The 27844-nt window shown below is 44.0% G+C and overlaps 1 protein-coding gene across 1 annotated transcript in view; it reads right to left on the minus strand.

Moving 5' to 3' along the window:
- Positions 1-4826: 4826 nt before the first annotated feature.
- BRINP1 (BMP/retinoic acid inducible neural specific 1) overlaps positions 4827-27844 on the minus strand; it is an 81128-nt gene continuing 58110 nt past the window's right edge. Inside the window, exons 4-8 of the mRNA XM_008491411.2 lie at positions 24047-24216; positions 22670-22775; positions 17078-17314; positions 12088-12310; positions 4827-6543 (exon numbers count right to left, since the gene is read on the minus strand). Coding sequence (XP_008489633.1) covers positions 5403-6543; positions 12088-12310; positions 17078-17314; positions 22670-22775; positions 24047-24216 — 1877 coding nt within the window. The 3' untranslated portion in view covers positions 4827-5402. The remainder of the gene's footprint in view (positions 6544-12087; positions 12311-17077; positions 17315-22669; positions 22776-24046; positions 24217-27844) is intronic.

Here is a 27844-nt window from a genome sequence, read left to right on the forward strand (position 1 = left end):
GATATTCCTGTTGGGAGACCCTAATCTGCCTGTATTTACCTGAGAGGCCATGGGGTTGGTAGCTGCTGGCCTGGCTCTTGTGGTCAGGGATCATATGGACAGTCTTGTGTATGAGAAGTTGTTATATGGGAGAGAATTCTACCCAAGGGGCATAATCTGGCACTGTTTCTGGGTTGGTTTTGGGTTTTTTTTCTTGTTACACAAAAGGAAAGTCATTTTTAGTTGAATAATGTATTTGTACAGAGCACCCATCTTTTGTCAGCTGAAAACTTAGGAGGAAAGTCTGAAATTTCCAACAAAGTTTTTCTATAGCTTTTTAGTCCTTGCTGTTTTTCATATTTATTTAATTTACAGAAGAAGAATAATCCTGATCACATTAAGAGATGGCAGTTTAAGATTATGAAAAAAAGTCACAAAGAAAATGTGAGGGGCTGGATTAGAAAAAGTCTCTTGGACAAGGCAACCTATAAGCTGAGTGGGTCCAACAGATCTAATGTATCATTTCAAACTTTCCAGGGTAGAAAAACATAGAAACATCTCCCTCATTCTCTCCTTATGCCTTGGCTCACATCCATCTCTCTTTGCCTCTCCCCTGGCACACATCACTCACCACCCTCCTCTGCCTCAGCTTTCAAAGGCAGCACTGAATCCTTGGGCCAGTTTTGCTTGGCAGTGAGCACTGGAGTAGATACTTCAAGGAAAGTGCTTTAGCTGGAGACAGAAGCATTCCATTGCCACTCAGCACTGGGAGCTGAGCAGGCAGGGAATCTGGCTCCACCCTGGTGTAGGAGATGCCATCTGCCAAATGTCCTCCTGAGGGCTGTTTCAGCAAGTGGGCTTAAAAGAACATCCTGTACATGGGAACTGAAGTCCATCACAGCTGTCACAGGAACACACACACACACACACAGCCTGGGCTGGAGGTGGATTCTGGCTCTGAATGGAGGCTGGGCAAGTGGCCAATAAGCTGCTCTTACTTGCCCATGTCTCTCTTTGCATGACCAGGGCTGGCTCTGGGGAACAGGATGGCACCAGGGAGCATTGGCATTCACTCATCCCAGGTGTAGCCCACCCAATAAGACACCAACTCCACTAATTATTGTCATCAGGGCCTTGTGGCCAGTCCTGATTTGTTTGAGGTCACTGGTATGTGTCCCATCAGCTCCAAAAGCAGTAGAGCTCTTGAGTTCTTTTATGCAAAACCAAATGGACTTCCTGGGAAGGAGGAACTAAGAAGGGAAAATGTCTCCATCCCTTATTTACTCTCCTGCCTTCTGTCCTTGCCACCCCCTCCCCCTTACTTATCCACCCATTTCTCCTGCCTCCAAGAGAACATCTGCTCCAGGATGTAGCTGTTCTTGGAGCTGGGGAGAGGTCACTGGGGCTGTGCCCTTTACCTCTGAGGTGCTGAGGTCCAGTTTCTCTCTGATAATTTCATGTGATAGCTAATTAATGGCTTCCCCACGTTTCCATGGCAACTCCATACTGTGCTCTTAGCCCTGATCCAAATGGGCATTCAGTACACTTGGGAAGCCCCAGCAGCATGTTAAGAAGACTTGCTGATGTCTTTTGCTTTCTGCCACATGGGTTGGAAAGGCTAAGTTTGAATAAGTTAAGAAAAGCACTTTTCTTAGTAAGCTCCCAGTGTATTCTCTCCTGTGACTTGAAGAAACTCACCCCTCAACTCATCTGCGTTTGAAGGGAAGAAGCAGGAGATTCAGCTCTACCCACTGCTTTTGCCCTGCTGCTTCTCTGAGATACCAGGCACCTGGCTTTTCTTTTTTTCCCCTCTGGGTTATTTGGAGGCTCCAGCTTTCATGCAGTCCTCAGTTTAATTGTACCAAGGGCCAAGTATCTGCCATGGTTTGGTAGGACCATCTCTGTGCTAGCTGAGCTGGGAAATCCTATGGATTGCTCCCTAACTCCTTGAATAGAAGAAGAAAGCTGAGTTTCAGTCTTGCACAGAGAATGGTTCCTCATATTTCACAGTCTGAATGTCCCTTTTATCATTAATGTCTGTAACAACACTGATCATGCAGTTGTGTGACCCTTGTTTTATGGGTGAAAGGATTCTCTGGGCCCCATCTAATTGACCTCTATTGATTACCCCCCATTCTAGGCAATCTTGTAAAACACCTTTTTCTGACCAAGTGGTGGACTTGGACATAATTTCTTCAGAAGCCCTTTGACATCTCTGTGGCCTCCCTGAGAGGATGTGAACTACCTGCTTGTACCAAGACAGAAGTAAGTACAGCAGATGCCTGCAGAACAAATACAATACCACAAACAAATACACTACCACAAACCTCTGGGCTCTGGGTCTGGTGGCCACAAGCTGTCCCCTCACCTGGGGAAGGGCTTCAGGGACAGAGGAGTGGAAGCAGAGCCTGTGTCCTGGTTGTGACAGACATTTCTAGGATCAAAAGCAGAGTGTGGCATGGTCCAGAACACATTGAATTAGGTTCTTTGGTTTTGTTTTTCCTTTTTTCTGTGTGACAATCTTTGAACCCAAATGGCGGCTGAGCTGCCAGAGAGCTTCATTTTCCTCTGAATGACAAGGGAATTTATTCTTCCTTAAAGTTTGCAGTGTTGCCCCTAGGCCCTTGCTGAAACCCAATAAGAGGGGTGATCCCCCCAAAACATCGTTGAGGACACTTGGGAGCAACTCAGTTGCTCCCTACCAGTCCCAAAAATACAGGGCAAGATGTAGCTCAGATGTTTCTAGTTACCCATGAGATCTGAGCTTTAATTGCAGCTTCTTTGGCTTCTACTCACTACAGCTGGATACTTATCTCATAGGAAAGCAATTTATCAAATTAATTCTGCTTTGAGTTAGCAGATTCACTATTCCCAGCCATGAACAAATCCCATCATTGAATGCAGGCAGGATCTCAGGCTATACTACTCATAAGTAGTATTCAGTATTTTTAAAGAAATAGCTATAGTTCTTTTCAGTGTCAGCTCTTTAGGTCATATATGTAAGTTAAATAGTACATTTCTGTTCCCTGCTTGGATGTATGTAATTGTCAGGAACATTATTTCCTTCCATAATTACAAATTTGACATTCATTTCCCATGAGTATTCTCTACTATTTGCTTAAAATTAACTTCTATGCATAGTGTTTTCTTTTATCAGAAAGCTGACACAGGAATGTCACAGTTCTAAAGAAACTTTGGTGAATGTTGGGGTCTGTGTGCATGAACCTCTACTGCACAAAGCAAAGGCCAAGCAAAGGAAAAACAGATGAACAACCTGGAAAAGAAGGCACCTTTGCAACATGGACTGACCAGTGGTTCCTCTCAATGCAAGTTAGTGGCAAACACAAAGTTACTACCACTGGATATCAATGGATGTCCCTAGAAATGTCTTTATTGTTTAGTTTACTCAGCTCTTCCTCAGATGCAATCAGTTCTCCACCTTTTAGTAGACAGACAGGAACTGATGTCTGCTTTTGTAACTAGGATTTCTTTCTGTTTTCTTACTAACTACTCAGTTATTCTCCTTTCTGCCCTCAAGGCTATCTCAGCAGGAGAGTTCAGCAAATGTGTATTTTCCTTCAGGTATCTAATTCAGTTTGGATGAGCATCAACCAAACCCACATAAATTAAACTAAACCTCAAGCCAAACTTAATTGTCTAAGTCCCTGGTGTCACATGAATAACCCCACAATGCATTTAGCTCTTTTCAGAAGAACTGATGAATCTGACTCAAAGTCTCCAAATAAGAAAGTCAACATTTCTACGGGGTTATTTTAAACTCAATTGAATCAACACATAAAATCTTGAGCCAGATCTGAATCTGGACCATCCCTCCTGCCCAGGTCTGATTTTCCCCAGGATACTCCTCCAGCTCTAGAAAACAGCAGGATCAGGGTTTTATTTCTCCCCTCTAGGAAGGCAGAAATTCTCGTCTCTCACTAGCAATTCTCATAATCAACTTTAAATAAAAAACAGTGAGATTAAGAGAAACAACTCACTACTCACCTCCCACTCTGTTCAGGCTTCATCACCCAGCTCAGCTGATCCTACATTCAATATATTATTTTTTTAATATCCAAACACACACCAGCACACACTCCACAAATTTTTACCCACCTCTTAGTAACTTCAGTTATTTTTTTTTTATAAATCTTTTTAATTTGGCTTTACCCTTGCAAACTCAGAGTAAATTTGGTTATTATGCTCTTTCCTCCCATCCCTCTTTTTCACCAGTTTTGCAGATGGTTTAATAAAATTTTTTCATCTTTTTTCTGTTGGCTTTTTTTTTTTCTTTTTTGTGAACAAAGACAGTGTAAGTGAAACAAAGATATCATTCACAAACACAGAAATGTATTTTTCCTGCCTTGTGCTTTGGTTTCTGTGGTGATGAGGGTTTCTCAGTGTTATTGAAAAACCCAGAACCTGAAGCAAAAATCCAATTTCAGATTTGCCTTTTAGCCTTAGCTTAACCAATTTTGGTTTTCTTTGATGTAGAGATTCAATTCAAGTACCTTATAGAGAAGTGGCTGAAGATTTCTGGGTGCTGGTCCTTGAGGGGTTAAGCCCTGACATCACTGAAGGCAACAGCAGGTCTGGCACAGGGCAGGAACTCTAGCAAGGGATCTGATATGTCCCAAACTTCAGCAAGTGCTGAGACTACCCCTGGTGATGAGTCTTCCACGATGGAAATTCCCAAGTGAAGACACCTGAGACCTGCCCCCACCCTCCACCTCTTATGTGTCTTCTCACCCATGAGGAATTGGGTTTACTCTTAAAGTTGCCATCCCCTTCTGTCCTTCAGCAAAGCTCAGCACAGGCTGTGTGAATAATTCAACATAAAGCTGGCATAAATCTCAACAGAAGAAATATCTTTTATCTTTAACCATTTACTCCCACTATAGGAATAATGGCAGTTGGTTTACATTTACATATAACTCTTGTTTGTTTGCTTTGATAGGTTTTTTTTGTTTGTCTCTTTGTCTTGGCACCTGCATAGCAGAAAACTTTACAGTTCAGTACAGAAGTTTGCCCCTCTCTCTGCTCCTCCCTTTGTTCACTCTGCTGCCCCTGAGGCCCAGCAAGCAACACCCCCAAGGTCAAGAGAGAGTAAGGTGTCACCCTTTATGACGGATTATAGAAATAACAAACATGCCTGACAGTTTTATACAGCTGCTAGAACGGGTTTAGTTTTCAACAAATGAAGAATTTCCTCTTTTTTTTCTCTTTTGTATATTAATTACATTTTACAAATCTTGGGTTTCCCCTCCTTTTTTTTTTTTTTTTTTTTTACTTCCCCCCCAACTTTTCTTTCTTCATTTCTTTTTACTTTTTTTTTTCTTTTCTCTTTTATTTTTTTTTTTTTTAATTTTTATTTTTTTACAGCAAAAAGATCGATCACCAACATGTCCACTGAAAAGTCCGGGTTAGCAGAGTTTGGCTGTCATCTGGTCTGACTGTTTGAGGATCTCGGTGTTGTACAGGTCCAGAGCGTGGTTGACACGGATGATCTCGCTGTTGGTGAGCTTCAGGCGGTGCTTCAGCATACAGGAGAACAGATCCAGCTGGGGCTTCCCCGGGGCTACGGGAGGCGCCAGTCTGTTGATTCGGTCCCGAATATCCAGCAGGAGGAGCATGACAGAGGAGGAGGAGTAGAACTGCCCACCCTGCGTGTAGGACTGGTTGACCTGTTGCACGGCGCTGCGCAGCAGGTCGGCGTTGAAGCGCAGGCTGTAGCCGTACACCTGCACGTCCGAGATCTTGATGTAGAACTGACGTTTGGTGGGGTCAGAAAGGTCCACGGGCCCCTGGCCGGTCTCGTTCCTCAGCAGGGAGGGCAGCCGAGTCCGGCTGCGTAGGTAGATGTGGACGGTCTCGAAAAAGGTTTTCCACCGGTTGCCCAGCAGCAGGGTCCAGTTGTAGCACTGGCTGTTTTGGAGGCGGATTTTCTCCCAGCGGGGGTAACCGTACTCCCCGAAGGGCATGTTCCAACCCTCGGAGTGACTCCCGCTGAAGGGGTTGACGTAGACAAAGAACATGGGGTCCAGGCTGCTGTTGCGCATCTGGCAGATGCGCATGGAGATCCCGATCACCATGTGGATGAAGTCCATCCGGTTCTTGTTGCTCTTCAAGGTGAGGGACATGCGTTTGCGCCACCTGGGGTCGAAGAAGGTGTCCAGGCGGATCTCGTTGCTGATGAAGGTGGTGTGAACGTACAGGCGAGAGTCCATTTTCTGCAGCAGGTACTTCAGCTCCAGGTCCTGAAAGTCCAAGTCTGTCTCGAAGCTGATGAACTGCTCACTCCGCTCCGAGTCCACGTTCTGAGGCTCGCAGCGACCCCGGTACAGCTTGTAGCCCTTGTTGCAGGAGCCACAGAGGGAGATGTTGGCCAGGCTGCACATGGCACAGCTGTTGTTGCCCCCGATGATGCAGGGGATGGGGCGCTGGCACAGGCTGGTGCCACCGTGGCAAACGCAGCTCCGTTGGCTTTCCAGAAAGGTCCCCCAGAACCCATTCTCGTTGCAGTAGAGCAGGGACTGGACTCGAGTAAGCCATTCCTGTATTGTCCTGCAGGTAGGAAGAAGAAATCATCAGCATTGTGGATCCTCGCAGAGTCTTTGGCACTGGAATCTTACTGGATCCACAGTGTTTACAGACAGAACATTGCTGCCCCTGCCGTGGCATCTGGGAGCTATTCCAGTCTATTTGGGGACCAAATCTTTCATCTGTTTTTGATGGAGAACAAAGGCCCCCTAAGAAATAGCTAGAAGTTAGAATTGATCATCTGAGGTCTCTCTCTTCACAGTGTTCTAGGAGCTGAGACTGGCACAGTCTCCTGCCATGGATTCCCCTAGTGCTACAGGAACAAAGTTCAGCCATGGGAATGGAGCTGCTAAAGCCCTGCATAGGCTGAGGTGCTATCAGGCCTCATAAGTCCATGCTAGGAGGAATAAACTCCATGCCATTAGCAGTTCCCCTGCTCTCCAAAACCTTTAATGGGATGAGGCAAAGCCAATAGGAACCTCTGCTTATGATGCAGAGCTCAGTAACTGCAGAGAAGAGGGTGGAGGGCAGGGGGAATAGAGACAAAGCTGCCAGAACAGCTTCTCCATCAGCACAGACAGCTGGGAACCTCCTCCTACAGCCTCTCCCCTTTGCAAGCAGCCCCACCACTCTTGTAACTGCTGTATCAGCACCTCCACATCCTGCAGCCCTGGAACATCTCCTAACACGACACCCTAACCCACCTTTGCTTTTTGTGGGAACCACTTGCACCATTGCCTCAGTGCCCCCTCATCCCCCCCCTCCCCAGGACCCCTCAGCACAGCAACTCCTTTCTCAGCAGAAGGGTTCATTCCCTCCCCTCCTCCTTCCCCCAGCTAATGAATACTTCATTGTCTCCTCTGGGCAAAAAGTTCTTGGTAGAGCTGCAGTGAGAGGACTGGCTAATGACAAATTAGGATTCAGTGCCTGTCGAAGGGGAGGAGTGATTATGGACAGAGGCTCTCAGAGCTGGATTAGTGAAATTCATGGCACCTGCATCGCCTGACCTCCGAATAATCATTAAGCTCCAGGCTGTATCAAAGAAGGCATTAAATGATACAGCAGCAAAGAACAGCAAGCTGATTAGGGGGAGGGAGCAAGTGGAGGGATGAGAGTATAAAAAAGGAAAGCACTAGAAGGAAAGAAATCATCAAGGAGCAAAAGCAGAGTGGGGAGGGGGAAATGAGATGGGGAAATGTGCAGGTAAAAGGCAAAATGAGAGAGAAATGCAGTGGGCTGGAGGAATGGGGATGGAGAAAGGGGAGAACTGAAACAACAGCAACAACTGAAAGAACAGAGGAGAGGCAGGAATGAAAAGAAGAGGGCAGAAACTGAGTGAAAAGAAAAAATGAGACAATGAATTAAAAAATGAGCATTGTCAGGAGAAATGTGGAGCCTTGGGTGTGGGAAAAGATACTTTTAACATTGCTCCTGCCAAGCTGCCAGGGTCTCCTCTCCCCACTCACAACTCACAGGAGCTCTTCTGTTAGTGGAAAAGACAAGGTTGGCTGAGAAGCTTGGGAGCAAGGTAGTGACCTCTGTAAGCATCTGCTGCAGAAGATGGTGACTGCTCTGGTCAATAGAAAAAGCACAGAGCCTCTCCTGGTTTCTAGGACAGCTCTGCTTTGGAGTGGAGGGGACACCACAGGGTGACTGCAAGATACATCTCTGACAGCAACAGTGACTCTCAAAACCATCCCCTGGGGGCTGAGTCTGCCTTCTGCTCACAGGTGAATTTTTGCTCACTTTCCCAGCAATACAAGGAATCTTCATCCCACCTGAAGCCTTGAAGTTCCCGTTTGGAAAGCCAGCCAAAGGCACATGAGTTTTGCAAGGCACCCAGGCTCCAACTTTCCATCTTCCTAAGGCTCACTGAGCCCACCTTGGTCCCTCCAGGTGCCTCCTTGAAAGCTTCTTACTTGACTTCTAACCACTACTAGTCTGAGCATGGAGCTGAGGGCTGGTGAGCAAGTGAAGGATGAGCTAAAATCAAAGGAACTCTCCAGTGTAGGCACACTGACTGCTCACTGGGCTGGGGAATTGCTTACTGGAAGCACAAGGTTCCTGCCTGCTGCAGGTGTCCTGATTGTCTCATGTGTGTTCTGCCTTATTGGTGAAAAAAATTCTGTCTATCCTATTCTACTAGCAGCTGGCAGAGCAAACCCAGAAAGGAGCCTCATCTGGTATCTTCCAATTGAAATGAGTGCTTTTCCTGTTCCCCAGATCAGCGTTGAAGAGAAAGGGTGGGAGGAGATAAGGAGAAAGAGGGATTTTTTTTTTTCATGTATCTTAGCATTCAGCAAAGACACAAGTAGGACAAAAAAAAAAAAAAAAAAAAAAAGGTGACTACCCACCATCTGCTGATGGCAGCAATACAGGATGTAATTAAATGAAAATGCAGAATCCAGGGCAGAGCTGGGCATCGGCTACAAACACAACAATGGGAAGAGTGAGAGAGAGGCAAAGTGGTCTAAATTACCCTGTTTTGTCTCACAACTGGGACAGGATAAGAATATTACACAGGAGCAGTCACAGCCCTTCAGCTGACAGGAGGCAACTTTGTCAAACACACCCTGGGGATGGCTCAGCCCCGTGTGAATGCAACCAAGAGATGTCAGGGCACCAGGAAGCTGAAAAGAGCCACTGTTTAAAAGCTGAAAGCCAGTGGCAGGATAGCACTGGTTTTCATTTTAATTATTTTGTTTCATTAAGGATTCATCAGTTTATCTTTCTCTCCAAACCACTGCAGAAGTTATATTGCCTGTTTGCTGCCTCTGCCTGTTCAAAGTATAAAGTACCAGAGTATGTGAATTTTTTTTTAAGAAAAAGGAAAACTATGTCTTCAAATGTCACTGTCAAGCAATTTTCTATGCAACTTCATTTTAGTTTGGAATATTAGATAGTGAAGAAAAAAAATTGATACCCAGGCAAAGCTGTGAGAGTGATTTTGCAGTGTTTTCTTGCTGTTGCTCACCAGAGCCACGCAGTCCCCAGGCAATGCTGGGAACTGGAGCCAGGTAACCATGCAGAGCTCTTTCTTTTACAATTGAAAACCTCTCTCTTGTGACAAAGAAATGTTTTGCAGGTCAGTGCTGGGTTTTCAGATTCAGAAGCAGAGGGCAGGTTCTACAGAAAGTTGATGAATAATTTTCTCTTCTCCTGCCTTGTCATCTTTCAGGATTAATCAGGGCTGGGGAGGGGCTGATGGATGTCCCTTGAGACAAAGATGCAGCTTTATTGAGATGGTGTCCAAGCTCATTAGAAAACCAAAAAAATACCAAAACAAAAACTGAATAAACCACAAACAAACAAAAAAAAGCCCAGTCAAAGCACCAATCCAGAAGGACAGATATTTTTGTTTTTTAAATTACAAGGAAAAAAGGTAGGGATTTAACAGATTTTCCTCTGCAAGCTCACCTTTCATTTTCCATCTACCATTATTAGGCTGCTGTGTAGGTACTTTTGGGTTTCTGCATTGAACAGTGAGCGAAAAATTGCTATTTTTATTTCAGCAGCTGTGAGATGGATTCTAAACTAATGACAATTTGGCTGGAGCCCAGAACATGTATCACCCCCCCCACACATCCTTGGATGTTATTTCCATTTTGCATCCAGAGTTTTCAGATGCTGCTATAGGTACTCACACACAATTAAAGCTTTAACAGCTGAGGAGTTGTTTCTTTTTTAAACAAACTTGCCTGCAAAGAGGGTGTTTAAGTAAAAGCAGTGCAGAGCAAATAAATATCTGTATTTATGTTTACTTCTTAGCTATTGCAAAAGGTCATGGAGGATCAGCCTAGCTGCCAAAATCCCTACTCATCCTTTCTTTGGGACCTCTTCCGTTCCCTGAGGACAACCAACAGCAATCCTGTTTCCTTTTTACATTGCTTTTGAATATATAAAGTAGGCTTACTATTATGTGTATTAAAGAGAGAGAAGCTTGCTCTTAACAGAACCTTTCCATCCTCTCAAAGCCACTGGCATGCTTGATAAGCATCTGTCGTTCTGTAGAGTAACAATTAGAAAATCAGAATATTTCCAAGTCCTGTGAAAAAGAAGGATGAAACATATACCTCTTCTGCTACACATCTGTCTACCCAGCCCCTCCCCTGCCTAGCTGCAAATGCAGAATGACAAATAAGAAAAGAAATGATAATATGCCTTGTGGTGTTGACTTAAACAAATCAAACACATCAGTCAGTTAAAAACCCAGCTGCCATCATCAATTTCATCCTTCTTCCCTTAGATTTTATAGTAGTAGTTGGAGGCTCCCTTTCTGCATGGCTGACTTCTTAAAACAGAGAAATGCTGAAGACATTTTTCTGAATGTTTTGTAGCACCATGGTTGGCTGGGGATTTGCTTGCTGCTGCTTTGCCTTGTTGTGCCACAACTCACAGTGATGCCTGAATGTGTTGGTGACTCCACCATTTGGCTTGTTTATAGCAACTCAGCCAACTGGCAGGGATGGACCAATATTAGGATGCACTCCAGACCTTTTTCATGTTCTCTTAAAACTTAATAGATATTTCTCCTCCTCCCTACTAAGCCTATCAAGTCTTTGTCCAGAAACATGAGATTTCTTGGTAATTAAAGAGATGTTAAGCCCTGGGATTGTTGCCTGAGCTGCACAGTGGTGAAATGAAAACTCAGAGTGCTTAGTGGGCCAGGGGACTGGATGATAACAGGAGAGAGAAATCAGTTTATTTTCTCTTGAGACTGAATACTTATGTAATGAAGGAGATAGAAAAAAACCAGTTCCTCTACAAATGTTAACTTTTCCTGACCCTTCCTAGAGAAGGGTGGAAGAAAAGGCAGCTGGACTAATTTTTTCTTAGGTTTTCAGTGTAACTTCACTCCAGAGAATGTGGAAAGAAACAGCAAGAAACATTTATTAAAAATCTACGGATGCAACTCTCCGGAACTGATTGGAAGCTAACTTAAACTCAGCCATAGGTCAGGGCTGAAAGGTGCCAGCAGGAGCTGACTATTGGACATCAATAGTTGCTGCAGCTGTAATGGAAAATCTCCTCTCTCCAGCTGTAATAATATTGCTGGGCTTCTGGTCAGTGCAGGTTTGCAGGTTCACTCTGCATTTTATATAGGAGATGTGATCTATTTTGAATGAAACTAAGCCTTCTCTTTTGTTCTGGTTACATTCTTGGAGGAACACAACTCAAAACCAGGCTGAAGCATCTCATGCTCCATCTGTCCCCTTCAACAGCAAACAGAGGCTTAAAGCTTGGCTGTGGTACACACTGAAAGACCACTTAAAAATCAGCTTTGTCTGCTTGGCTGTTTGATGTCAGCCCTGGGATAGTCTTGCAGAACACCACAGAATCAGTGGATTCCTGCAGCAGGGAAGGACCACACAGAAGGGATATGAAACCACTTAGGGCTGCAATAAGGCTTCCTCACAACTCCAGAAACCTCAGTCCACTCCCTGCTTTTACCGTTTCCCCTCAAACCTCCACGCTAGCACACTCTGTACATCCACCCATGGGGGCTGTTTGGTTTAGGTCCAACCCCGGGCTCATTCCTTTAGCACAGCCCAGGGAAGGGGCAGGTACCTTTCTCGAGGCAGCTGGTGGTTGGGGTTGTGCCGACAGCGGACGCTGAGGCCGAAGAGTTTGCGGGCGGTGCGCTGGATCTTCTGGCGCTGGGCTTCCAGGGAGCTCTGCAGCAGCTTGTAGCGGTTCTGCAGGTCCCAGTCATTCCCCCAGTGCTGGTGGATGCTCCCAATGGTCAGGAAGTGGTTGCTAGGTAGCCTTTTCATGAAGGATTTAAACTCATCTGGAAAGCAAAATAACGGGGGGAGAGATACAGAGGTTTCTGAAATATAAGGAAGTTACCAAGCTCCTGGGATGCGGGATGGAGAAGCAGTGGGGAGGGATGGAACCATCAGGGCTCTGCTAAAGGGAAGTGATGTCCATTTAACTCCCTGCTCTGTCATCCTGCCCCAGGATGCTCAACAATTCCATGGCTGTTCCTGCTCCCATATGGGAAGTAAAACCCGGGGAGGATTAGGGTGAAACAAGATGGTTTATGTGCAGGAACAAAAAAGAGAGCAAATTCCCTGGGGAATGGGATTATAGTCTAGGGCATGTGAGCAAAAAGCAGTGACTTGTAATCATTGTCAGTTAGAGAGTTCTCATTCAAATTGTTTCTTGGCTGCTCCTAAAATGCTGTTTGTTGTTGAAGTCAAATTACTTTGACTGTGTTGTTAAAAAAAGAAGGGTAAAAAAAAAAGAGCTTTAAAAAAATCCTCAGGGGAAGGGTTTGGATTGTGTTAAGATGTCCTGCTTTCTTTTTTTAAAAGAGTGTTCTGATCCTTTTTTTCCTCATTTAACTTCAAATGAAGTTAAATGAGTTGCTTTATGTAACAACGAGTATAAAATAAAGTACTTTGCAGCACTAAAGTCAAAACAAAACGTGTCAATTTTAGCCAAAGGAAAAAAATTAAATGATCCAGAAATATGTAGTTAAACATTGCTTTGTGATCACTTTATTTCCATTTTATTTTGATAATGAAAAAAAAACATTATGTGGGGTTTGTTTGAGGTTTTTTTTTTCCATCACAAAACAAAACCTGACACTGTTTCTGTTTATGACCAACCCTTTCCTCCTAACTGACAAGTATAATTTGCTTCAACTCTGATTACCAGGCTGAGACAACTTTCTATGGAAAAACAGATGGTTCCAACTTTCTCAGCAGAATATAACTCAAATTTTGATACCAGAAAGCTGTGTTTGACACACCGAGACCCTGAGAAATGTGAGGAGTGAGCCAACAAAACCCCCACAAAGTGCAATAAAGAAAAGAACAAATATTTGCACCAGGGCAGGACCCCCATAGATGCCAGTAGAGGCTTGGAAACAACCATTTATATTACAGCTGCTAGAAAGGTCCTGGGGGTTATGGTGGGCACCATGCTGAAGGTGGATCAAGATTATGTTCTCAGTGGAAATAACACAAACTGCATCCTGAGCTAAATCCAGGAGGCTGGGGAAGGAGGCTGAGGGTGCACCTGCCAGCTTTAGGGACACCCAGTTAAAGATGGGTGATGAGAAACTGGGGACAGTGCAGATGAGGGCTACACCAAGATGGTCAAGGGGCTGGAGCACAAGATCAGGTGGATGGAGGGAGCTCCACTTGTTTCATCTGCTGAAAAAGCAGCCAAGGGACAATCTAATTACAGCCTAGAGGTGCTTAAAAGGTGCTTACAAATACAAAGGAGAGAAACTCTTCTTGCTAGAAACAGATGGTATAAAAAGGAGTAGGAGACAGTTTGCAGCTTGAGAAGTTCAAATGATTTATTGAAAAACTTCTTCACTTGGAGGTAACACAGCCCTGGAACATGCTGCCAGATGTAGAAGAATCTCATTTTAGACTCTGCTACACAAAACCACAGCTGACCTGATCTAGTGCTAGAGAGAGGTGGACTAGAGCTCTGCTATAAACCTCATAAATATCCAACAATAAATGCAACCATCTTTTCCTGAAAAGTATCTAAATAATTTTCCTTCCTTTCCTAATCCTTTTTTTTTTTTTAAATCCTTTATTCCACTTTCAGAAGGAAAAGAGGACAATAGCCCCAAAAAAGGCAAAAAATGAAAGCTTCTAAAGTCTAATATCTTTTTTTTAAAAAGAATAATCTGTAGAATTATTGGAGAAAATCAGACCAGATAATTTACAACCCATTCTACAAAGCTGATATGTATTTGCATAACAGATTTCCTATTATTCAGCAACTTGCAGCTCATGCTTAACTGCCCAACAAAGAATCTCTATGCATTACTCAGTACCCATCATTATTTAGATGGTAAATGAATGTTCACGTTGTAATCATCACATGGTGAAACCAAGCATCTAATAAAAATAATTATCATCATTGCACTATCAAGATCCACAGGACATCTGCTGCTCTCCTTTCTTCCCCAAAGATAAGAGATTTTTTTTAATTTTTTTTTTTTTTAAGTCATCTCTCAGGCATTCACTCCGTTTGTAATCTGCTTTCTGTGCCCTTCTCCTCCCCAGAAATGCTTCTCTCCTGTTCAGTGGTCCTCTGAAACTATCATCGTGTATAATTGCTTCTGTTGACCATGCTGATTACTCCTGGTACCTTTCAGCAGTAAAAGCCTTGCATTTGCTTCCCACCCCTTATAAATCAATTTCCTCAAAAGCCTTCTTGTGCACAAGACCAAGCTCTGCTCCCTCTGATGATGAATGGGCTGCATTTTGCCCAGCGACGGCAAAGGGAGGGATTTCAGTGCTCTGTGCACATCCTGAGGCTGCAGAGCAATGCTGGGGGAAAAACAAATGAGCCAACTGAAAGCTTCATGGGGTTGTTTTTAAAAAAGGAGGGGTGGAAAAAAATGCTTTTAAACAAAAAATAAATAGTTTTTCATTATTTATTTATAACTATCCCTAAAGGGCCCAACTAAGACTATGGCTGCATTGTGCTTTCTGCCTTTCTGGGACTAGTGGATTCTTAATCCTAAGAATTTCTCATTAATTAAGAAAGGTGGTGGTGTTTGGTTTTACTTTATGCATCTGCACAGAAAATATTTGATGATTTTTAGGACTACATCTCCCATAATACACCATGACCTCTCTTTTTTGCAGAGTTGCCCATCCCTGCATGAGCCTGGCAAAGGCTCAGCACAGATGCTATGGGTAAGGGGGTCCAACCCCTGGATAAGGGTGGCATCATAGCTAAATGGCCATGGCAAACATCTCTTTCAAAGATATTTCATTTTTCAAGCACTTGTCTTTTCAGTTTTAAATAAATAGCAAATAAAAATCCAAATTTTCCCAGGAAACAATAATACAGGAAAAAAGAACCCAAAAACAAACCCATGACTTTTAATGAAAAGGCTATTTTAAAATCCAGAATCCCAGTCCTGACACAGGACTATCTAGCCCTGAAATGTCTCCAGCCTTGGGTGCAATATGGCTACAGCACAGCAGAGAATTGCACTGCAATGTGTCACTTTAATGTTGCAAATGAAAAACACTTTCCCCTGTTGAAATCTCAAGGGAAGTGAGACAGAATATAATTATCTGCCACAGACTTTGCTTCGATCAAGTGCAACAAGTACAAAATGTAATAGTAAAACAATCACTGTGGAACTGTAATTCTTTCTCTCTTTGCAGGCCTCTCATCTAAGTGTCCAACTTAGATCCCCTGGGGAGGAAGAGGGGTTCAAAGAGGGGTGGCCAAGATGCAGCTCTTGAGTCTTTTGTCTGAAGATCCTGACCCAGAACTAGCAAGTAGAACACTTAACTGGTGGCAGAGCTGCAGGCACTGCCAGAACCCTCCTGTGTGTAGTACTGAGCTACAGAGGTTTCTGAAGTCCCCACTTCTCTTTGCCCCATCTGAAAATCTACAGAAACTCCCAGAAAGCCCCTGACCTCCTCACCTAGTGACCACCTGCTGGATCTGCCCCAGCCTTGTGGCTCCTCATATCAAAATTGTCATTAGCCTTGATCCATAAACTGCTACTCTGACTTTGCTCAGCTGAGCACCAAGTGGACTCTGAGTTGTAAATCAGAATCTGTGCAACAACAGCAGGGTCCACATATTGGAGTGTGAAGCAATCCTCAACAGCCCTCTGAGGAAACATCACAGGCCACTTCATTTTAACCATGAAGGGGATTAAGGTGACCTTCAAGATGAAGAAAGAAATTGCTTCTGGGAAGACTTCTGAAGAATTCTTCAGTGCCTTGAATAGAGCTAGATGGCCCCTTGCTGATAAGTTTTCCTCTCTAACAGGGAGACACGGGCAGTTAGGACAAAAAATATTAAAGAAAATGTGCTGGGAAGTTAATGGCTAAGAGAAGGAGCACAGGGGTATGAAGTTCTCAATTAAGTTCTGCTTAGTTGCCAAGTTGCTGCAGGGCTGGCAGAACACTTGCTCAAGGGATGGAACTGCACTGATAATATTGTTCTTTCCTACCTCAAACCCTTGACAGTGATGTTGTGTTCCTACTTCAGGTGTTACCAGCATCCTCCTCTGACACCCCCAGTGTCACACTGGGAGAAAGGGAAGGGAGAAGGGAAATGTTTCCACCAGCAGACATCAGCACTGTAGGAGAAAGTCATTTTCCCTTCTCCTCTCTCACTCAAAAATGAGGTGTCATCTGGCCTCTGCTCTCCCTCTGTGAATTGCCTTTCACCAAAGCAGAATAAATCATTCATGCAAATCTGAACAGCAATTTCTGCATCACTCATATTGTGGCAGTTTCTCTATAGAACTATAAAAGAAGGATTCTGAGTGGGTTTAGTATGAAAAATCAGATTTTTAATCAAACAAACTCTTATGGAAAGTATCTCCTTAGACATAAAATTGTGCGTGGTGTTTGGTTGTCTCAGTACATGTATAGAGAGAATAAGACACTCTGTCAGACTAAGATCACAATTTTAGCTTTTACATCCTTTACTTTTTATCCCAACTGGAACATGATATTAAGAGAAGGAAGGATTCTCAACAGGTCTAACCCAATATGTTTTGTTTGGAAAAAAAAAAATAAAATCTGAAAGTGTTTTACTTAGTTACCTGAATTCTCCAGATCTTTATAGGCTTCTGTCCAGGTCTTGGCCATGTTTGCCAGGGTGTACTCCATGATCTGGATGTCAGTGATGGGACAGTTGCAGTGGGGGAACTCCTCAGAGCACTGGCAGCCACACTGGCTGTTCCTGCAGACGTATTCCCCCTCACCATTGCACATGATGTAACTCAAGGCAGACTGGACAAACTTCTCTTGTAAATACTGAGGGAAGATGATCTGGAGACCTGGCATGGAAACATGGGGCAAGGACGTGGGAAAAAAAAAATTAAAAACAGTCATTTAGCTATCTGTTCTTCTTTTCAAAACCTGGCTCTTTAAAAGCTTGGAAAAGCAATGCTGAGGAATTAAAAGCTGCTGGGATCTCTCTCAGAGCTGTCATGGGTACAGAAGGTGGGGTAGGAATTTCATGCCTGCAGTGCAAGTAGTGAGCAGAGCCCATCTGCTCCATGACAGAAGGGTGATGAGTAACTTCCCCCCCCCCCAATACAAACTGTACCCCCTTCACCCCAATCCTGGATCCCACTACAGCACAAAGTGTCTGAACCCAAAGCCTCCCATATCCTCAGGTGAGAGTTTTCTTTATACTTTGCAACCAAGTGCTAGCTCAGAAGTGTTCTGTTGTTCTGACTTGTTTTGAGAGAGACTAAATAGGTTTGGTGCCACAGAAACAAGGAAAGTACACACTGAAAGAGAAAAGAAGAAAGAGAGGAAAGCAGGAGAAAGGAAAATAATCCAAGCAGGGATTTCTCAAAGAGCCTCTCAGAGTTAAGTGCTCAGCTCCCACAGGATAAATACAGGAGCTGGCTACCTGAGTTTTCACAGCTTGCTCCCTGCTAGGAAGGAGACTTGGCAAATCCTATAAAAGTGCAAATGGATTCAGTGCCAGAGATTTCAGAGGAACTCTGGGGATTTTCATTAGCTGAGAGCCCCACTCCTATGTCTCTCTCCATAGTGGGTGTTGGTTCATCCATCCATCTGTGCCCATGAACACTGGCTCAGAAACCAGAGGACAAGAGAACATTTCAGGTGTTTGCCTGGTGTACATTGTACATGGTTTTCCATCCTGTTTTTCTCCAGTCCCTGTCACCAGGCTCCCTACAGCTGTCCCTGAGGATTCCCAGCTGTTTCCCTCTATCTGGCCAGGCAGACCTGGTCAGCCTCTGCAGCACATCTGGCAGAGACCCCAAAAAGTGCATCAGCCTTTCATGGAAAGCCTGACCTGCTTCACCTTCCCTGGGAAAGGCCCAGGGCTTTTCAGAGCAGCAGATAAAGGAGTTTATGGCTCAAGCAGCAGTGCTGAGCTCCAGTGTACTGAAGGCACAGGGGTCAATTACCCATCTGCTTGTGTTTCCATTGCACTGAGTTATTGCTTTGGTGCCTGACATCTCGTTGGAGTGGAATGAAAATAAGACAATAATTCAGAGGATGAAAACGCGCAGGAAGGGCAGGAAGGGCTGGTACTCCTTCCAGGAGTTCAGGCCCATCTCTGTGATGGGTCACGTTCACCTCAAGCAAGAGATGAATGTCTGGCAGTGCCCCAGGGACCCCTGTTACCCTTTGGGTTCCTCTGAGACACCTCAGCCTTGACAGGGTCCCTCTGGAAGACAAGGCACGGAGAGTGAGGAAAGTGATGAAGGCACAGGGACCTCTGTTCCTCCTCTCCTCCTGCTATTGCCAGGGCAGAGTCTCTGGGAGCACCATGCCTGGTGGCTGCTGCCCCCTTGTCTGTCCTCATTTGCATGGAGCTGTGAGAGCCAGGAGGAGCTCAGAGCAAAGTTCAGCTGAAGAAGACACTTAGAAGCACTGTGTCTGCCTAGATCCTGCTGCCTTTTCTGCAGGGCTGTAGCAGGGAAGGGAGGGAACACGTAAGAGTCTGACCTCAGGCTGCAGCATCCCTGAGAACACATCCACACCAGGCTAATGAGGATCAGTTCTTTGAGGCCCCTTTAGTGATTCCCGAGCCAGTTCTCAATAAGCAGCTCAGTTTTCTTCCTCTTGTCTCCAAGAAGGATTGAAGTTCAGTCTCCTTTAGAGATTTATCTGAAGCAAGGGATGGTCTTTTCAAGCCCTCACTCTGCTGTTAGGGAAAGTCTCATGTGCCAGGTTGCAGACATCCTTCAGGATGGAAAGATCTACAAAAGGGTCTTGGAGGGCCTGAAGGCCTCTGTACTCACTGAGCTTGCAAGCTCACAGGAGAGGAGGGTGGGCTTCTTGATGTGCACTGACCCTATTTATTCATGGTCCAAGTCCCATGAGCAAATCTTTCCACTTTTTGCTTCATAGAGGACCAACCTGCCCTGGTTGCTCCTCCAACCTTTGAATGTGAGGTTCAAGTGCCTGGAGGCTCTCCAGCTCACCATGTTTTCTTTTTTATTTTTAATTTATCCAAGAGACATGCTATCTAGTCCCACCTACAAAGGATAATGGCTTCGAAGACTTTTTCTGGAGTGGAGAGGAGTTTTAAAAACAAAAAGAAAAACAAAACAAAAACCAAGGAACACAAGTGACACACAAATCTGGCTACTCATCTAAACACAAGTGTGTGAACACCAAAAGCAAACCCCTCAGTTTAAAACTGCAGACATGCTGAAGGGATTACAAACAAGTCAGATCTTCCAGCAAGGAATTTCCTTGTAAATTAAATCAGCTTTGAGGCCACCGAAATACAACCAAACCCACTTTCACACGGGTACCTTGACATGCATAAATATATATGGAAGTACCCACATATTTATCATACTCAGACAACTGCAGATTCATATCAATATTTTTGGTTTGTCCTTGTGACCAGATGCTAGCAGATATTTTACAATTAATGTGCCAGTAGCATCTCCGTTCTGCAGCTCCCCTCCATCATTCCTATGTAGCTCCCTACCATGGCCAGTGATTAAATATCACTGAAATTGAGTTGATTACAGCTGTCAGTAAAGCACAGAGGTGATTAATCATTTTCAAAGTAATCTTTACAAACATGAGATTGTAAGGAGGCCATGGTGGATAAGATCACTGCTCTGGGTGCCTCTGTTGCCACCTTTTAGAGCAGGAAAGCAGTAGAACCATGGGCTGTAGCAGCACAGCAGCCCACAGAACAGCTTTTAGCCAGCTATGCTAGCTGGGGAAGCTTTGCTACCAGCCACCAGCTTTATAAAATATCCCAATATGCTGTTTTGTTCACTAAGAATTTTCTTGGAATATAGCAAACATTAAGAAAAATAAAATCAATCTTCCATGTGATAAAGCAACCTCATGCCAGCAGCCAAGCAGGGGTGTAATCTGGTCTTAAAGCCTGATACTTGACCATTTTTATGGGGTCAACACCTCAAGCCCAGCCAGGGAGTACAAGGAATGGGTCCAATCTCTACAGCAGCCTCAGTAGCTGAAGATAACTGTGCTGGTGACAAGTGCTAAGGAGAATATCTTAGTTTTGAAGGTAACTTATTCATCAGAAGGAAGAATTCTGCCACTCCATGAAGCATAAGCTTCCCCTTTAAAAATTAAGAGGACAAATTTGGTATGTTTGTCTAAAATAACTACAGGCAGAGTATAACAAGGGAACATGTCCTTAATTCCCCTAGAAAAACTGTTAGAGAGAAATGTTTGGCTTTGGACTGTATATAAAAGGCCTCCTGCATTAAAAGAGTTACATTTCCCCTGCTCAAAATTAGAGCTATTTGAAACATTTTCCACAGAAGACTTCTCTGTTCAACACAGAGTTTCACTGAAGCCTTTTGTGAGAGATGTTGCCTCCAAAAGCTCTTTTGACAGGGAAAGGTCTACACGTATTCTTCATACTTCCTCTTTTCATTGAAAAACTGAAATGTTTTGTGCCATCATTACTGTTCTGCCCATCTTGGCAAACACTAATACCAATTGTAATGCAAATTTTACAATTCTATTGCCATTTTTGATGCAAGAAACCACCTAACCTGCAATATTTCCTGCTCAGCATCCCAGCACTGAGAACCACAGCTCTCAGGACTGGGCAGCAAGAAGTGAGCTCAGAACCAGAAATTCTCCCTGTCACAAAGATGCTGCTCTTTAATCGAGCCAGCCTGAGAGGCACAGTGACACAGAGGCAGTAACATGGATTTCTGTCAGCAGCTTGGGCTTGGCTGCTGATCAGATCTGAGGAGCCTCGGTCACGATCCATTACCTGCAGCTCTGTGACTAATTCCTAATGAGGCCTCTCCAAGCAGAAGAATCCTGGGTAATCATCCCAAGAACCACACTTTAGGCTGAAAACACTCAAGTGTAGCTTCAGAGGTCACTTTGCTCTACTGGGAAGAGCCCTTGCCTTCCTCCCTCACCTTGCTGCCTCTCCTGTCTTGGCTCTGGCTTCTCTCTATGCTGGGATTATGCCAGGAAGCTCCATGAAACCCAAGTGTATCTGACCCTTGGGGTCCTCTGCCTGTTCCCATCAGAAATCACAGCCTCTTCCACTTCACATCTTCTCTTTCTCCTAAATTTCCCCTCTTCCTCTCCTTCCCAAGCCTCTTGCTCTCTCTCTCTCCCCTTATAGGATCAGCTAAGCCAATAGAGTTTGATAGATTTATCTACCTACCTGCCTATAAAGCAAGTTGTCTGCTTATTTAGCTATTTACCTTGTTATCTTTGGGTTTTTTCATTACCACCAGCCACCATCACAGTATATAAAAAGCCACAAATTGTTTATTGTTAATTAGGTAAGAACCAGAGCTCAGTGATTTAGATAATCACTGGAATCGTGAAAACAACCTGCCTATTATTTTTAAAATGCAAATAATAAGGACAACAACAATATATCTGCAACATGACTCAGTAAATGAAACCCTGGTTCTGTGAAACCAAGATTGAAGCAGCACTTGCCAAATTATACTCAAAGCGGAAGCTGTAATGTAGCCCATTCATCTGAAAAATTAAAATTTGTGCAAGTACAAGGATTCCAGAAATAAAACCATCTGGGCAAATGAGCAATTAAATCCCACATTTCCTTATTTTGTCAAAAACTTGGGAATAACCTTAGCAAATTACACACCCAGTGAATTTCCTCCTTCTACTGAAGTTGACTCCTTGATAAGCAGCATGAATTTATTTAATAATTCAGTCATGACCTCTATCTGTTGACTTCTGGACTGGCTCCCCAACTGGGACTAAAGCCATAGCTCCTAGCATCCAAATAAAACCTCTCTGACTTTTCCCAAAGATTATGGTCATTAGAGAGTCCCAAAAGCTGATCTGCAAACCTCTTATGCAAACCAGCAATTTGGGAGGGACAAAGAGATGTGGACAGAATGTCCCTTCCATATTCATGGGAAGAGTCATTTATCTGTATCAGTGTCTGTAGATCACACAGAAGTCCAACAACAATTAAATGGCAGACATTTTACTGGGGTCCAGTTCCTTGTGCTTTTAGCTCAGGCCCCATTAAGCCCTGGCTCTGCCATGCTCAGCATCATATGAAGCCACCACCAGTCCCTGGTGCAGGGAACCTACAGTGAATGTATCAATCACAGCAAAGAGGAGGGGGAGAGGCTAGAAAAAAGGAGCCCATAACTCATCTGATTTCACCTCCCCTGTGTTACCATCTCCCCCATCCCTACCTTGCAGGTGGAGTTTGCTCTCAGTGCTTTGCAGAAGGACAGAACTCACAGAGTCCAGATTGTCATAGCTGTTACAGCCCAGGGGGCCAGTCCGAGTTTCTGTTACCTACAGAGGATGTAGAAAAGAGAGAGTGTTCCCTTTGATTGCACCATCACATCTTCCCCAGGCAGATTCAGCCCTTGGAACATAATGACCCCTCATCACCAACCAATGCAATCCAAAATGCAACTTCCCTGATTGGGAGAAAAATGTCCCTCAGCTAATGTTTGGCACTCTCACAAGCTGAAGAAAAAAAAAAAGAGAATGAATTGTATCTTCTTCCCTTATGGTACTGCATGTTACTCTGGACTTGGCAATGAGGTCCTGCAAATTGATGTTTCTCATAGAGGATCTCCATTGGAGAACATCAGAAGCCAGTAAAGGAATTATACCCTGGCTTCTCTTATTGGAAAGCAAAATAGAGAGATGGATTGCCAGCCCACAGTGGTGCCTGGTGTTCCCACAACATATGCGCACACCATCCTTGTGCTGAGGATAGATGGAGGCACAGATGACCTGCAGAGCTGTTGTTGTGGTTGTTGCTGTTGGTTTCCAGCCATGGAGGAGAGCTGCCCTTCCTGAATTCACAAAGGGTGATTATCTGCTGTCACTGTTTCAATATCTCAATTCGATTTCCCATCCAGAAGGGAACAGGCTCAGCCATGAGACACCACAGAACAATAACAAGAGCTGAAACCTTTCAGAAATGGCTAACAATGACGACTCCATCCACACCACCTTCCCTGGAGTGAGCTCTGTAACAATAAAATCCCTCCCCAGTATAGGATGATTGCTTTCAGAGAAGGCAGCCTTTGTCTGCAGAGCTATTTTCCTTATTTTGTATGCTCTGAGCAGCTCCCCTTCCTTCCTGCTGTAGCCCCCAAGCTGTCTCCCAGTCTGTTTCATTTCAGATGCCTCAGTAATGCCACACTGAGTTTTTTCACCTTTTCCTTGTAGTAAATTCATCTGAGAGATGCTTACAACCTCACACTCACAAGAGGAAAGTTCTTCTGTGCTGCACAGGGTTGCCTATTTCAGAGACCCCTCTTTCCCTCCCAGTCTCCAATGCTGATCTGGTTTATCTGTCCCCTCTCCTTCCCAGAGGTGACTGCCATACTCCCAGATAACCATCTCACTGGGTGCCCATCTCTTTACAAATATTACTGGCTCTGGGGGAATAAATTCTTCTGTAAGGACCAGGAGAACAGTTTACCCTAGGAAATGATTGTGGGGAAAAAAAAGCCATCACACTGGGCTGGCGAAGTCTTGCCCTAAATCCCCCCAGCTTTGGTAGATCCACACCATCACCTTTCTCTTCCCAAGGCAAAATACAGTACCTTGATTGCTCCTGTAGAGATCTGGATCTCATGGAGTCTCCTCATGGTGCCATCACGGTCTACAAAGTAGGAGGAAGCAAGTTGGTGCAGGGCTTCAACACTCTGGGTGGCGTTTCCTGACTTCCTGTCGAGGCGACTTTTGTCCATGTACATGGTCAGAGCCTCCTCTCCTGCAGAGAAAGAGAAGGAGCTTTCAGTAAGACCCAGGCTGCCAGGTAGGGTCCCCATGACATGAACAAATTGATGTCACAAGTTGCACCTAAAGAAAAATAGGACACCTAAAGCACTGTTAAATGAACCCACCCTTCCTTGCACCACTGCCAGAACCTCCGTGTAGCCCATATGATCCTTCTCTGTTCACCAGGTCCATCATATTTGCAGATCATCTCTAGTGAACTGAGAACACTTTGGACAACACTTTTTGTTTGCTTGTTTTTATTTTGATAACATCTTGGACTTTTGTTAGCCAGCACAGCTTTAGCACAGCTGCTGGAAAGGATTCAGACAACTTGTCCCACTTGGGAAACACTTTTCTCTGTGGGTAGAGTCTCTGCAGAGATGCAAACCTGACCACAGAAGATGTCACTTATATGCAGTTCTGTGACCTGATTTCTGGAAGGAATAAATGATGATTTCAGTTGCAAATAGGACACAGGTACACAGGACAAACAACTGCTCATTGTACCTCTTCAGCTCCCAGTGACCACTTGCTAAGGGCAAAAGCTTCAGTGAACTACAGCAAGCAGGGGAAAGAGAACAAATGACATCAAGATAAACCAAACATCCCTTCTGCTTTTATTTTTTTCTTTTCCTGGGTTTCATTTAGTGAATTTAAGTGAAAAATAGTGTGCAAGATAAAGGAACAACAGGTGATTCTGAGCCAACAATCCCAGGATCTGGGAATGAAGCAGCACCATACATCATAACATTAGCAGAAACCTGAATCTAACAAAATATCTATGAAAAGGACACAAAGCTGAGAAGTAATATTTACCCAGAAGTTCAATTTGTGTTGTACGAGCCAGATTAAGACCCAGTTCATTCTTAACATAAGGTTGGTATTAGAGAAGGAGAAAAAACAAGGTAGAATATCACCCTTCTTAACATCTGAAGTTCTGATTTTAATAAGTGAAAAGATACCTGGGGTAGGAATGTGCCATTTTTACATAGCTCTCTTAATGAGAACTTGTTCTGATTTGAAGATCAACCACTGCTGAATACACTGCCTGTGGCAATGGGAGAACAGTCAAAAAAATTCACTACTTTTTCGGCCAAGAAATACTTTGCTCTTCAGCATTTTTGTATGTTTTTAAGAGAACAAGAACTTTCTTTTTCTTAAAAATTCATATTAGTCGAAATAATTTGATTTGTCCAAATAATATCTTTCATTGAATTCATGCAAAAAAACAAAACAAAACAAAAACAAAGCAGTAAGCTCTCTGCTTTGCTCTGCCTGGAAATATTCCAGCTTTTATCTAGAAGCCAAATGCCCAAAAACCAAACCAAAAATATTCTGTCTGAAAATCAAAATATTTTTATTTTATTTCAGTTTTTCAAGAAATCGATATGTTGAGAATTGTTTTCAGTTCCAGGATGAAAAACAAAAAAAATTGTGGAAAAAAGATACTTTTCACCAAGAAACTTGATCAGGTCAAATCTTTGTTGGCTTTATGGGAGCCAAGTGGAAAAGCTTGGCACGTAAAACTTTCTAGTATTTTTAAAAACAACAAACCATCCTTTGACCACAAAGTTGTAGTTGTAACAGCATCACTATTGTCACATCTCCCAAAAACACTGGAAGGTCACAAGCTTTGATTTCCTTTATTGCTGTTCATATTCCCATGCACTGAGCTCTGTGTGGAGACTCTTGTGGAGAGTTTTACAGGATCTGAAGGAAGATCAAACCCTGTGAATTTTTATAAGATAACTCATTTGCCACCAAAAGGATGCTTGCATGGGACTTGATCCCATCCTGGGCTTCTAAAAGCCAAGGAGCAAAAATCAGGATCTTTTCAGAAGAGAGATGTTCCTTTTAGTAATGTTGAGACTGGAGTTCCCTCCAGCATCCAGGAAGCATGGGTTGGATTGCATCAGGAAATATTCCTGGTTTCAGCTCACGAGGACAGCATCCCTTGGTTTTTGGTCACCAGATAATACACAGAAGGCAGTGAGCAGATGCAATGACTCTCCTAGCCAGGAGAAACCCATGCTCTTGGGCAGCAGAGCAGAGATATCCTTGCAAACCTTGGCATTTTTCCTCCCTGACTTGTTTAGACCCCTCCACTGTAAGGATGAAGAAGAAAACAGAACAATTCAGCCCAGGATATTTGATGCTTCTCCTGAAGGACAAATATTGCCCCTTAGGAGTGAAGGGTGCTGAGCAGAAATCATGTTGCTGGAAACCCATTCTGTGTTGATGTGTGCAGACCTGGAAAAGCACAGCGTCCCCATGGAGAGCACACATGAGAAAGTAACCCTTAGATCAAGAGAGGTTAATAGACTTTTGCTGCATTATTAAGTCTTAATTTCTCATTTATTAAGAGGATGCTATGTTCAAAGTTGTCTTTCCTTCAGGGCTTTCCCTGCAAATTGGCTCTCAGCTCTGTGTGCTCCGTCCCAGAGTACAGATGCCCTCAAACTGACCCTTCACCAATCCCTCTGTCAGAATTAAACTGGAGCAGAGCTGCTTTTTTATTAGGCTCCAGGGGGACTGGGCTGCTCTGTATGTTGAAAGGCATCAGAGCTGTTCCTCATGTGGCCAGGTGTGAAAATAGCTGCTGTGCTCCAGTGGCCTGGCCTGATCCATCACCCAGCCTCCTGGGGTCCATGCAACACCTGGCATTTAAATACAGAACAAATTCCTGTGTGTTTATCACTTGTTTACAACCTAGTAAGACATCAGTCTGGGTGGACAAAACCACTGCAACCCACAGCAGAATTCTTGTAACTCCAAGGAGACCAGGGGTCTTCAGAGAGCAAGGGTGCCAGGACATGTCTGCTTTTGCATCCCAGTGGTCTTGCTCAGCACAGACTGGGATGAGTGTCCTCCTTGCATAATGCATGCTCAGCTTCATCCACATTTTCTCTGGGACTGCCATTGCCAAGATAAATCCCTGTTTTCTCTCCCACCATTGCTCACCGTGCTCCAGGCTGATGGAGCATTTAGCACTCCCCTCCAACACCAGTTCTTGTTACAAGCCTCTGCATATTTAAAATTGTGGTGTTGTAAAATCAGGAGTAGAAACAAGCCACTGTGAATAATTTACAACCTCACCCAGGCAAAATTAAAAATATATTTTACCATCAAACGTTTTCCTTATTTTGAACCTCCACAGATGTGTCAAGAAAAAGGCATATCAATGGAAAAAGAAGTAAACCCACAAAAAAACCTCTCAACACTTTCCTGGATTCTTACTTGGCTGGCTTGGGCTTTGTAAAATTGGGTCCCGAAAATGATGTCGTGAATAAAAAGGAATTTATCTTTGTGTAGAACTCATTAAGAGCTGATGCAGGCAGTTGCTCAGACTCTTCAGTGATCAGAAACCTGCTTTCTCTCATATTTTGTGCTGATGGAGCAGACTGTTTGGATGCCTGGGCTGGAAGAGCAGCCTGAGGTTCTTTGAAGGACATTTAGCACACAAGATGCCATTTGACTTCAGTGGAACCACGCCAATTTACCTACCACCTCATTTGTACATGAATCATATGCACACATCTCATCTCATCTACATCTCATCCAAGTGTCTGCAGAATGCTTTGGGAACAGACAGATGGCCAGAAATTTCTCAAAGTTCACTC

The sequence above is a fragment of the Calypte anna genome, chromosome 17 (assembly GCF_003957555.1).
Source record: "Calypte anna isolate BGI_N300 chromosome 17, bCalAnn1_v1.p, whole genome shotgun sequence".
NCBI lineage: Eukaryota > Metazoa > Chordata > Aves > Apodiformes > Trochilidae > Calypte > Calypte anna.